The sequence below is a fragment of the Tinamus guttatus genome, unplaced genomic scaffold (genome assembly GCF_059628265.1).
Source record: "Tinamus guttatus ecotype Peru unplaced genomic scaffold, ASM5962826v1 Tinamus_guttatus_pri_ptg000376l, whole genome shotgun sequence".
Lineage (NCBI taxonomy): Eukaryota > Metazoa > Chordata > Aves > Tinamiformes > Tinamidae > Tinamus > Tinamus guttatus.
The window spans coordinates 304,560-317,940 of NW_028288910.1; the positions used below are offsets into that span (position 1 = coordinate 304,560).

Here is a 13,381-nt window from a genome sequence, read left to right on the forward strand (position 1 = left end):
CAAGCCTCCTGCTGAGCTGTTTGTGCATTTGTTTGCTAGCTGGTAACATGTAGTGACAGTGCTCAGATGAGTGGGTAAACTCTGCACTTGAAACCAAATGAAGTTCTAATTTTAGGTCTTCAAGTTTACAATGTCCCTTTAACATTTAAATGCTTGGGAGCCTGAAGAGGCTTTGATGGTATAAAAGCAACTGAAATGTTTGCCAAATTCTTCTCAGTGACCCTGGATAAGTAATTTGACAACAGGTACTTAATTCTCAACAGATAAAAAGGCTGCCACTTTAATTGTGACAAAAATCTATTTTGTAAATTAAGAGCCCACGGCATAAAGAGAAAGCACCTTCTTGTACCCCATGGAAGTTGCCTCGGGATGTGGGAACCGGAGCTGCTCAGTGATGTGTGGACAGGGCCCACGCGGGGCTGTGAGACACAAGCACTAAGTGGGTGAGTGGTGTGGGGGAACCTGCGTGGAGCCAGGAGGGCTCTGGGAAGCAGTGCTGGCTGCTTCCCTTTGAAGGGAGCGTGTCCCGTGCTGGACCAAGCAGAAGGTGCTTTCCAGAGCATTAAAAAGATGATGCAGCCGGCTGAAGAGATTGGGTTTCAGCAGAGAAGAGCTCTTGTCCTTCAAAACAGCTCCTGTCTTGTTCTTTCAGAAACAAGGCACTTACAGCGGGAAGCTAAATAGAGCTTCTTGCAGACTTTGGGCCCAAACACTCATTTTCCTGCTTGGAAAGGGTGGGAAGAAGTAGCCAAGGGAATTTTCCTGTGATTCTCTTTTCTCCCAGCGGTTGCTGGTGGGGAGGGGGTTGGCTGTGGCCAGCAGGGGCTTTGCCGGGGGGCAAAGGGGGACCTCAGGCACTTTCCCTTACAGTGACCGAAACCTGCTCGATAAGGCAGTCCCTTAATCCCAAAGGAAACCCTGTGTTGGGATGGCGCAGCTGCCGGAGAGAGGGAGCGGGGCTCTCGCTGTGGTCATGTGCAGAGACGGGCAGAAATTCCTCACGTGCGGAGAGGGACCTGGAGAAACTGGGGAGCTGTTTGTGGGAGGACGGTGCTAGTCCTGCTAGTCCACCTGGTGTCACTGTTCCCTCACGAGCAGCCTGTGCAGCAGTTGCAAAGCAAAGCCAGCTTCAAACGCCAAGAAAACGTCCACTTCTTGGCTTTTTTGATATAGTTGCTACATTGTTTTTTGTAGTTGATAAAAAACAAGCTTAAGGAAAAAGAAAAAAAAAACTGCTTTGATTTTTTGCTGTTGAAGGCCCTATTCCTGGCACTCTGCCCCTCCTGCCAGCAGATTCCGTCTGCTCTTTGCCAAGGCCTCTTATTTTAGCTACGTACTCCCAGAACAGTTAAATATAGGAGCAAGACTCCTGGGTTGGGTTTCAGAGTGTTTTGGTGCTGGTGCCTGTAGCTCATTCCAGAACATAATCATGTAGCGAAGAATCTTATTGACCTCAGAATTTCCAACTTAAGTTGTCTGCACTTAACCTTCAGCGTAAGCATAGGCTGGGAACTTGGTTCAGATGCTTAAAACTGGAGAGATGAAGTCTAAAATTAGTCGAGATCAAACCCAAGCATAATTATCAAAAAAAAAAGTGCCTTTATGTAATCTTCAGCTTCATAGAATGAAAGAAACATGAATTCATGTATGACATGAATTCGCAACTAATGTGATTTCTTGCATTAGTTAAGAAAATGCGTCACATGTGCCAAGGACTGCAAGGTATTGGGAGAGTGACGTAAAATCTGGGTTCAGTGACAAGCTTTAAATGATAGATGAAAACTGTTTAATCTATACATTATTTGGTCTGGTCGTTTGCAGAGCGCTTAGCCTGCTGAAACTCGCTGCAGATGGGCTGTAACAAACTGGTTATCGCTTTGGTGCTTGATGTAGGGCTTGGTAAACTCAAACCTTTTTGATGGGTTGATCAGAGATGTTTGGGGATGCAGTTTATAATTGTGCTTGTGCTGGAATGAACTTACGCCAACGTGCCACAGCTTGAACGGGTAAACCAGAGTGAGCGCCAGCAGCAGAGCAAGGGCCTCAAAGCTGCCTCAAACTCTGTGTTTGTCTTAGATTTTTGCATCAGAGATGTGTGAAGGTATTCAAAACAATCCAGAATTCGAATTACCAGGGGGACATCATGGAGGATGGCTGAAACGTAAATGACAAAGCGCAGGAATGTGCCAGGCCAATGTGCCAGGCCCTGTTCCCTGCTTTTTCTGGGAGCTACTCAGGCAGCCCGGACAGTTCTGCAGCTTGGGGGCCCTGGATGCGCCAGGGAGCGTAGGTGAGTGCTGGGAATTGTGCTCAGATTCCCATTTAACAATCACAAGTATTAAAAAATATTACAGAAATTCAAGGATTTTTGTTTTTAAGTTACTTTTCATAGATCCAAGTGCTGCCTTAGGAAGTAAGTCTTTATTAAAGCTTTCATCTCTCTCCTTTGGCATTCTTTCCATGGGGCTGTTGAATCACCTGCCAGTAGTACATACACACAGGGTTTTATACAGCTGTTGTTGATAGGGAGTATAAAGCGGGGAGTTTACAACTTTGAATTATGTACCAAAAATAATAGGTTTGGTGGTTTGTTTTGTTTTTTACTTTTCGAGTGGAGCTTTCCACACTGTTTTAAAGAAAACTTATTTTCGAGATTAAGTAGTGAAGAGCCAAGTTGAACTGTTATATTGTCTTTTAAAAAAGGGCCTGCTGCAGGGTATGGGCACCCTGGTTTCTGTGACCCTTCGTGTAGGATGAGCAGCAGTTACGGAAATTCCGATTAAACCTTAGGAACAGTTTTGTAAAGAGCAAGAGGATGGCACAGTAGCAGGGAATGTGTTGTTACCTGCTGGGACAAGATGGGTTTAGTGACCTTCCTAGCAACGCTGTGATGGATTTGGATGGTCCAGTTTTCCGAGGGTTTCAGAGGGTTTCAACAAGCAGAAGCGACTAGGTCAGCTTTGGAAAACATAAACACGTATGTGAGATGAATAGGAAGATATTCTGTGGGCTACGAAGCCTACTAAGTGCTGACAAGTTTAATTCATAGGAGAAACAGGATTTTCAAGTCAGCTAACAGGGTATCTGAGATAAGAGCTCAGATTGCACTCACATGTAAATAGTAGCAAAGACTAAATGTATATGGTGTAGCAGCAAAGACAATAAAAGGAACAATAAGGATTATGAATGGATTCTAGCTAATCCATAGCATAGGAGGTAAGGTTCTGTGTTAAATAAAATATTCATTGTCTTCATTGCTTTTTGGAAGTTTAACCTGTTTGGATCAATAAAATATTGAATATGCCTTAAATTTAATGATAGAGAAGCTATAAAAGGCCTATGATAATAAGATTTTATAATGAAGTTGTGAATCTACTGTCAGGTATTATGATAGTAAAGGCCACACAGCTCATAGTGCTTCCATTCTTACCCCGTTTTGTTATAGCAGGTGTTTGTTTTGTTCTTCAGTTTCAACTCTTGCTGGACCAGCACCAGAAGCCCATACAGCTTCACCATTTGACTCTTTCTAAAAGCCAGTGTGCTCCAAAAGAGCAAGGTAAATGGTGCTTCATTTCACCTTCGCTTTCATTTTTAAATAAATCACACCTCAAACATCCAAATTATGAATACAGGGAGGGGCAGGTCCCATCAGGTGGCAAAGATGGACAGTAGAAATGCCCCCTGGAGAGTATTATAGGTGTTGCATGGCAGAAAACGTTTGTAAAACTAATTGTTTATTCATTTAATTCTGCATTGGCAAGTACCAAACCCAATACATTTAGGGAGTGTCAGAGTTACTAGGCCAGCGCCTGCTGTGGCTGTAAGGGCAGAGCTCCAGGCGCCTCCTCCTCGGCCGTGTTGCTGTCGATGAAGCCGGCAGCGACTCCAGCAGCCCCTGCAGTGGGTGTTTGAGGAAAAGGGCACGGAAGCAGCGGCTGGTCCTGCCCTGCACCCCCAAACGCTCAGCCCCTCCGCAGGCAGCGGTGCAGAATTAGCAGCCCTCACAGTGCTGGCCTTGCTCTGAAGGGTTTGATGTGCTCTTGTGTTGCGAGCAAATCCTTTGGTGTTTAGGAGAGTAACCAGCCCCTGCAGTGCCTCAAAACAGCCTCCTACTCCCTGTGTGTGTGTGTGAATATATAAAAACACCCATCTGGCCAATCTGTACTGGAACTTTGGGCAAAAAACAGTCTCACTTGCCCGAGCTCTTTCAGTTCTAGGGAGGCACTGGCCTCACAGTCACTGGGCAAAGCTGAGGGTGCTGCGCGACAGGGAGGGTTTCATCGTTCTGCCCTAGCAGGGCTGGAGCTTCAGAATCAGCACAGTCTGGACCTAGGGAGTTACAGAAGGTGTCCAGTGTTCGAAATAGAGAAAATGTGCAAGAATGTGCCTGGGTTTAGTTTGGCCAGTTCTTGGTTGTGCAAGAACCTTGGGCAAAGTTTGATGGAGACGCTGCTGCTGTTAGCAAGAAATCACTGGGAACGAAACTCGGTGCGAGCGTCCACGGCGCGGGTCTGCAGGCAGGGAGTGCAGGGAGTGCTGCATTTCCTTATCTGCTTGGAGTATTTTCTGCTTCAGCAGGAGAAATGCTCTGAAAACTCTTAAGGCTGTTACTTAACACAGATTGCGGTGCCATGAGTGCATTTAGGTTGAGAAGAGTTATAACCAGATACAGGACCGCGTTGTGGTCGCACTGCGCGGTCTGGACCGGGACGAACTCCCCTCGCTGCGGATTGGGCTGGAGCCGACGGTTGTAGCAGGCCTTGTTGCACACTGGGTGTCATCTCCCACAGCAGGGACAACCGCAGCAGCGTGTGCTCCGCTATCCCGATGGAAACCAAAACGCAGCAGGGCGAGGTCTTGATCAAAGTCACGGTGCCAGGTGCGCTGGCCTGGCCTGAGCAAGTATGAAATGGGGCTTTATCAGCCCAGCAGCCTGGGCTGCTGCTCAGAGCAGAGCTGCCACCAGGAACGTGCCCACGTGGGTTAGGATTTTTGTTCCTACTGTTTCAAAAATGAAGTGGCAGGTGCAGTTTGAAAATGCAATTAAAAAAATCCTTTGCTGCAGTTGAGAATCTTGGTGGCATGGACAGAACAGATTTTAATGAGTGAATTTAACCAAGAAATATTTTCTTTTCAGCTATCACACAGTTCTTGGTTTCTTTGCTTTCTGGTGTTTTCCTTGCCTGATTGACACAGTTGAGCTCTAGAGCTGCTTGCTGCTGCTGAGCAGAAGAAGCTGAACTGCCCTTGGTGCAGGAGCCGGTGAGGGAACCGAACTGCACCTGCAACCTGGGCACTCAACAGCCGGGCTCCTAGGGCAACTCTTGCAAAAGCAACACCAGGCAATTGAGGAAACCACAACAAACAGCAAGTGGGTTTACACTGAGGAGACAGGGAAGGGGCAGTAATAAAGAAAAATCACAAACACACCCAAGCGTTAAGCGTTCCTGGGTCCTAAGACCGATGTCAAATTCCTTAGTGCTGACAAACACTTTCAGTGTATGTGAACGCAGTCTCTACTGTAATGAAACATAAACACATTTGCTGCTCTGCTTAGCCCCTTCCAAGCCTTTTCCCTTCTCTCTTCCTGCGTGGTAGTCCAAGCTCTGTAACTACTGAAATGCCACCAGGAGAAAATGCAAGAGATGGGTCCTTTGGCTGATACATTACTTTAATAAAGCACACAATTGTGTTCTGATCTGAGAGCATCAAATAGAAAACAATTATTTTATGAACTCAGAAATCACCTGGGTCTTGTCAAAAGAGTGGCAAGTATTAGTTCAACTGCTGTAACGTTCAGAAGTATTTCCATATCCTGTCTTGCTTTCGCAAAATTATAAATTGTGAAAGTAACTGTGTAGCCTGTAGAGATGGCAGTAATACTTATATATTGCATAGTATACAAGGAGCATAATTAGTACCTTCAGTTTGTCTTATCGCAATCTGTGACCAAATCTCGGTTCGGACGTCAGTTGATTGCTGCTCAGCAAGAACCTCCTACTTCCTTTGAGGAGAAGGTAGCCCAGGAGCGGAGCAGCAGCAACAGACAAATGGGAGCTCCGGCCTGGGTCGTTTTGTGCCTTGCAATTCGTGCTGAAAAGCAGCAACTCGAAGCGAGGGCGATTACGGGACAGCCACCGTGTAACCGCGACTCGGGCCATCCCAGGGCTCAGACCCTTCCCAACAGGTCGGGTGTAGAAGGAGGCAGAAGACAGAGAACGAGGGGTTGAGGACAGAATCAGGGATGTTATCTTTTAGGCAGGGATTTTATTTGTTCTATTAACTGAAAATGTAATTTCATATTTTGAATATTATTTGCAGGCTTTAACCATAAGGACAAAAATATTTTTAAGTCCAAGAAAATGAAAATTTTATTTTACATTTTCATGGAAGTAAATCCCCCAGTTTTTAATAAATCAACTGTATTGTTCACATAAAGATGATGAACCCAGCCAAGTAATTCATTACATTTAAATAACTGAGACAAATTAAATAATAAAATTATTCTATTAATACATACATACCAAGCTTAGAAAAGCAGTTTCTAGTTGGACAGTGTTGTGCAAAACCTTTCGTGTTCATACCTTCCGTATCAGCAAAGCTGTGTCAGACAGAACAAATGTATGCCATATAATTTTGGACGATGAAACCTCTCCATATCCAAGCAGTTCTCCATGGAAAAATCAAATCTGCACCATGGCTGTTTCCACACCAAGCTCAGCTTTGCAACTCCAGTCATTTTTTAAATTCACGCCTCTTTAAAAGCAGTAGTCAAAATAATTTGCTATCGCAGAGTCCCAATGCACAAAAGATACTGTAGAATAAAACAGCACTTGCAAACATCCCGACCCTCCTTCTTAAAAAAAAAAAAGAAAGAAAAATGCTCTTGGATCCAGAAGTCACTGTCACGATGCCCATGTTATTTCAAGATAGAAACAGTATTTTCAGGCTGATTTCCGAGTAAGTGCAGGAGGAAGCGGAAGGCCGCGCTGATGCGGGCCGGGACGAAGAGGTAGGCGGCGTACGCGAGCGTCACGAGTGTGGCCACGTTCACCGTGTAGAAGAGCACCTTCTCCCAGGGCTCCATGAGGTAGCTGCACGTGATCAGCTCGTACTGGTAGTACAGCCAGTACAGATAGCTCGTCATGCGCTTGATACCCACCTTCATCTCGGAGCAGCTCCGGAGGCCGCCCAGGGGCAACAAAGGAGGGTTACTGGAATGATAAGCCTTATTGAAAACAAGAGAAAGCTTATTTAAAATATGTGTATATATATATAGCATTGACATGACAAAAGATCGTGACTTGCACAACTCACTATGATAACTTTTTAACTAAAGAAGCTGAAATAGTTACATGGCGTTCACTCAATTTGTATATAGTGACTATTTTCAGTAAATGATGCTTTAAAAACACAGAAGAGCTAAAATCCTAGGACCGCAAATATATTTTTAAAGCAAGAATGAGTCATTTTGCCCCTCCCATAAAAGACTTCATCTGTACTCCTTTTCCTACTATCAGTTCTGAATAAGACCATCAAATTTAGATCTCCATATCCAGGGTGATTTACGAACAAAACTGTAATACCTGTAATTCCACTTTTTCCAGAAATTCGTGACCCAGTAATTGTTGCCAATCCCTTCCCCAGCCCATTCTACTTCTTAACTTTGGCATGTGCTGGGTTATTTAAAAGTTGTTGAAGTGTCTTAATTCAAAGAGTGCATGTCCTCTCCTTCACCATTCATATAAACTTCAAGGGACAATTTGGCCAGAGGTCCAATTTTGATGACTTCAGACTGAATTTTGTGCCTTATGCATCAGTTGTTGCTAGAATACAGACTGAAGGGGCTGAGAGTACAACATATACAGAAAGACAATAAAGTGAAACTATATATTGATTATACAGCTCCTTCTGCAACAGAAATGAATGTGATTTGTTAAAAGATTAAGAAATTTGCATCTTCTATAAAGCTTTGTATTCAAACGATGCTAGAAATTATAATATTATGTTACCTAGCTACCAGAAGAATAAAGAACCAGAGAAGTAAAACAGGAGTATTTCAGTTACTGCTGCCTCCTGTCCTTTGGTAAGCAGGAGATGCATTTTATAAAAGTAGATGGAAATGGTGATCTCTCCTGTACCGTTGTAATTACAAAGTTAGAGCTCCTGGTAGTGTCAAGATCTGTGAAGAAATCTTAGGCTATGGAGATAAAAAAAGACAACTTCACAGAGTTTAATGGATTGGGATTTGATCCTAACTAAAGGATCAAGGTTTCAAGGTTTTAGAGAACTTCTTGTGTCAGCTTTTCCATTTCACAAAACATGTCTTCCCCATCCTTTATCTGATTGACAAATGAAGTGATCTAGGTATCTTCTATTATATCAGTCTCCTTCCTGAACATTTCATGCAGTTTTTACAAAACCCAGACTACACATAAGCCTCACATCAAATAAATTTATAGCCCTAATTATTTTGAGGAAAGACTTTTCCTACAAAAACTGCAGAGTTGATTTTAAAAAAAAACCAACTTACCTCTTATCTTTGCCCAGATGGCCAAGTGTCTAGATGAGAGATGTCTGCTGAGACTCCTGCCTTTTGCAGCTGAACAGCTCCCCTGCTCATTGGGAAGAGGCAAGGATGAGCTTTGATCCCCAATTACAGAGCGTGGCCTCCGTACTCCACCCTCCTCCTCTCCTGAGCTAGGAACTCCTCTGGCCAGAGGCCACCGTGTTATGCAACAGGGACACCCATGGATGGCCCCATCCGAGCTCTCCTCACAGCGCTCACTGGGTAATTTGGGCACACTCAAAGCTAAGCACGACAGGTTGGGAGCAACATACGAAGCTAAAATACTACCTAGGAGGATGGGCAAGCAATTTTTCCAATTAGTGCCCTCTCTAATTCTGAGTCTCAAAGTAGAGAGATCCACTTCTGCAGGACTTCCCAACGCAGGTTGCTGCAGCTCCTCCAACGTGCAATTTAACGTCCCATGCAAAACACGCTGTCAGAGTTAGGCAGCCACAAAAGTGAAGAGCAATTAGTGTGTCACAGGGGAGTCTCGGGGAAGCCACCACCTCCTGCAACCTTTGATTAACATCACTTTCAAACACTCCTCTCTGTGGCTGCAGCGCCCAGCCCCATGCGCACACTTCAGTTACCCTGATCCAGGAAAACACTGGAGAAAACATGTGGAAAAGATCTGTGTGAGGTGAGTTTTTCTTAAAAAATGCCACAAAATAAAACCAAACCTCAATAAGTGCTTGAGACATTTTAATTGATCTAAATGGACAAGTAAACTAGGTAGAAATCTACATAATACACTATGTTGTAAACTACCTGCCTGAAGCCAAATCATTTCCAAATATGAATCAGCACCATTTGCAGAGAAAATGCCACAAGCAACATCTAAGGCGTCTCAGTCCCGCCTTCCTGCTTCCCTTCCCTGCCAAGCGCAGCCCGGACGACCTATTGCTAATCCTGACTTACTCCCTCAACACTTTTTCAGTGGCTGTTTTCAACAAAATACAGCTTTCTGCTCAGAAACTGCCCACTTGCCACAGAAAAGTCTGAAATGACAAAGCACTGCTCTGGCAGCAGTTGCTAACAGGCCCCAGGCCTTAAGTTTTTCTTCCAGAGCCTGGGGTCTGTCACAGGAAAACCTCTCCAGTGCTGGACAGGCTATTAAGGAGTTTATAGCCGGGCCCTACCCAAAGCAGAGAAGGGTTCATAAAATGGGAAATAAAAGTGCCATGAAATACTGCTGCAGGAGTCTTTATCTCCAGAGTTTCTATTTTCAGACACACTTTTTTTTTCAGGTACATATTTCAGTGGAGTAGCTGGGGAAGAGAGGGAAAACTATTTGTTTCTTTTCATTTTTCATGGAAATGTGATAAAGAACACTGAAACAGTATGGTTGTTTTTATGCACAGGAGAAACAACTTCTGCATTACTGTAGTGCCTGCATTCCTGGCAGGGCAGCATCCCTCTGTTTTGATCACCTTCCTGCTGGGTGAATCACCTCATCTGCATCCTCAGCAAGCTGCACCGGCAGAACAGCGAGTAACCCCAGGCAGCGCTGTCACCTCTGTGCTCTCTGAATTCAGAAAAGGGGTTGCAAGAAAGCTAGGAAACGTTATATACGTCCTTCTGCCATTTTCACATGCAGAACAGTGAATTCCTGTAACTGAAGCAACGCAGGGAGCGAGATGTTAGGGCGAGCAGGAGCCACAGCCACCTGATGCTGCAGGGCCTCCTCTGCTCCACGCTTCCTGGGCAGCCACTCCTGCTGCCTTTCCCAGCTTCTGGCCCGGGGGAAAGAGGAACCCACAAATACCTTTCCGAATCCAGACCAGGTATGTACAGCTTCACTCGGAACACCAAACTTGCCCGAAATGCCCACCATTTAAGCCAGTTTGGCCCTATATGCTTTAAGATACTTCATCCCCTTCAAAGAAAAAAACAGAATAATTTTCAATATTAAAAAACAAACAAACAAAAAATCCAAAGACATACTGCCATGTTTGGTAAAACACCGTGATAAATGACTGCAGATGCAGTTGCAGGGCGAAACCATTGTCCTGTGGTTCAGGTGCAGGACAGGGCTTTTCCTGGAGAGCACACTGTTGGAGAGTGACCGTCCCTTGAACCTCTTTCACAGAGCTGTGTATCTGGAACCACAACTTATCTGTGCTCCAGGAAAGGCTTGCAGACTCACCGTATGCATCAACACAGATCGACATAAATCTGATAAAGGGGGACATGAGAAATGCAGCATAATGCTTCGAAAGCTTCACTGCTCCCCAAGTGGAATCAAAAATTAGTCTTGCAGCTCCATAATTAGCAGCATCCAGTCCTGAGATTGCTTAATTGAGTGGTCACTTGGGTTGCTGGTGAAACAGAAATCAGCAGAATATCAGACCGTGTCCCCCTTAGTATCTTGTTATGTACATTAAACAGACGGGACTCCCTTCCCAGTCCTACTTCCTTCCTTCTCAAATTGTATCAGTTTCTGAAAGAAGACTCCTCATGGACAGCGAGACATTGCAAGGAAAACATCCAGGCTACTCCTCAACAAGCTTCTTCTTCAACTGCCACATTGTCTTTCTGGATGTTGTCAGACCTCAATGGTCTCCATAAGGAGAGAAAATGAAGTGTTGTTTTCTATTATCTTGTCCCTAATAATGGCATCTTCTGATGTCCGGTAAGGTGTAAACCTACAGGGAAGCATCTGCTTTGCTTTTGACATTCATAATGGTTGTCTTCCATGTGGCTTCTCCGCTGTCTAGTACGGGCTATGTACAATGCCATTTTTCCTTCAATGAGGATCATCTCTCATCCTCTCTCTTTTGACAAAATTTGGCATTTTTTAAGAGCAGTATTTTGTTTTTGAATTTCACTGAAATTTGTCATGGGTTAAAAATAAAACCAGGTATGCAGGAGAACAGGGAGACACTTAAGCCTCATTTCCTTAAAAGATCAGGCTAAAAATGCCTAAAATCTCCCTGCTTCACACACAGATAGTCCTACCTCATCACACAGCTGCAGGTGCTGGTGGAGGGTATGGGATGAAGACACCTGACAAGGGAACAGACAGAGTGGGAGGTGAAGCAGGATGAGGGCAGCCCAGGCAAAGATGAGCTCAACCTGCTAAGAAACCACATCACTGGATAAGGAATCTTTTCCCAAACAGTGCTGTGGCCTCCTCTGCGAAGGTCTGCTTCCTTCCTGAAGATCTGCAATCACTGATAATCATCCTACATCCTAAAGGCATGTGAGCACCAGCTTCATAACCCCACAACAAGGAGCAGCTTGTACACCGAATTCTTAGCTTGACCTGCCAGTAAAACAAAGCTGCATCAAAGAACCTACAAAACACACAAAAAACTGCCCCACGGTGTACAGCAATTCACTCACAATCCATAGAAAAGCTCTCTCTGCATGGTGTGAAGTATGTGGCATGTGATCCACAAGTCCTAACAGCAGACAGGTTTATCTGGAGTGGCACCGCACATGGGGTAGGGCTGTAAGACACATACAGAAACACAGTATAGATGAGGAATGTATCTTGAGCAACGTATCTTGGCTCAACCTATAGGGTCTTGACTTACTCACATCTGTAATGCAAATAACCTCTTTTAATTATTACGTTGCTGCCTGCATGAATCACACGATTTCCCGGCATGCTTCTTCGTACCTGGTTAGACAGGTTCAAGAATCTTTTTAATTCTACATCAAGACAGATAATTAAGTTAGTGAAAATCACTGAGACTAATGATCTCCGGGTGCATGAGGAGCATGCATAGTTGGCACAGAAGCTTTAAACACAAGCTAATCCAACAGGAAGAAAGATGATATAATACCATTTTATATGTCAGGAGTTGCACAGAAGTTGTACTACTGAGTGTGTCTGTTGTGCTGAAACGAACACAGATCTTCCCTACATTGCAATTGCTTCTTACCTCTCTATGCAGGTCACTTGCCCTCCACATGCGTGTTTTATTTAGCTACCACTGATAGACTAAAATCCAGTGGAACACCAGCAAACCGGATTGTTTCACCAGAGAGGGCCACGGTCTCTTCTCTAAGTGTGGTTCACACTCCACTCATTTTCCAATCTCAGAAAGCAGCTTCAGGCTGTATTACCTGAGTTCTTCTTTCTTCACTTCACAGCTTTTCAGTTCCCTTTCACAGCTATGGTCAGAGACTTTACGAATAGAAATCGTAAGGAAACAGCATGTTCCCACATTGAGCAATAAGGCTGCTTCTTCCTCTCTCACAGCTTCTCATAACGGGTTACTTTTCCCTGGTATTGCTCAAGCCATAGTACCATTCAACAAGTAACTCTGAATCCTCTCTGTCACTCTGCACTTTTGTGTGGGCTCCATTATTTTATAGCAGATGTTTCTAAATGCTTTTTGATTCCTTCGAAAGTAGATAATTAGCGACTTCATTAACTACTTTTGGCTGCTGTTATATGGGATGCATATATATCTTATTATCACCCTTTACAAACTAATCCCCCATTTCAACAATTCTGTATTTGCAAGTGTTATGTCCTGGCTTCCAACAGATTTGAATCTCTCAAGACTGATAAAAACAGAGGAAATATGAAAGCCTTTGAGTTTCCTGAAGAATGTCCTATCATGAGTATAATTTATAGCAAAAGGGTTTTAACTAACCCACTTCTGAAGAGTCACTGTCACAAAGAAAAATATGGTATTTCGGACAGTTAAATTAGAAATGTAGAGGCAAACATACAAACATTACCGTGGAAGTTAAATAATCAGTCCAGATCACAAATCATTATTATTATGTCTGTAGTAATACATTCCACTTACAGGGTAAAGTGAGTCGGTGGCTTCATGATGTAGGTCCATGGGG

The 13,381-nt window shown here is 44.1% G+C and overlaps 1 protein-coding gene across 1 annotated transcript; it reads right to left on the reverse strand.

Annotated features, from left to right (window-relative positions):
* Positions 1 to 6,919: 6,919 nt before the first annotated feature.
* On the reverse strand, positions 6,920 to 7,164 carry LOC104579464 (serine palmitoyltransferase small subunit B). Its single transcript, XM_010226979.2, has one exon. It carries the CDS (start codon positions 7,145 to 7,147, stop codon positions 6,920 to 6,922), a length of 228 nt encoding a protein of 75 aa, XP_010225281.2. The 5' UTR covers positions 7,148 to 7,164.
* Positions 7,165 to 13,381: the final 6,217 nt, after the last annotated feature.

Coding starts and splice junctions, on each gene's coding strand:
- LOC104579464 (XM_010226979.2), bottom strand. CDS start 7,147: ATGACGAGCTATCTGTACTGGCTGTACTACCAGTACGAGCTGATCACG.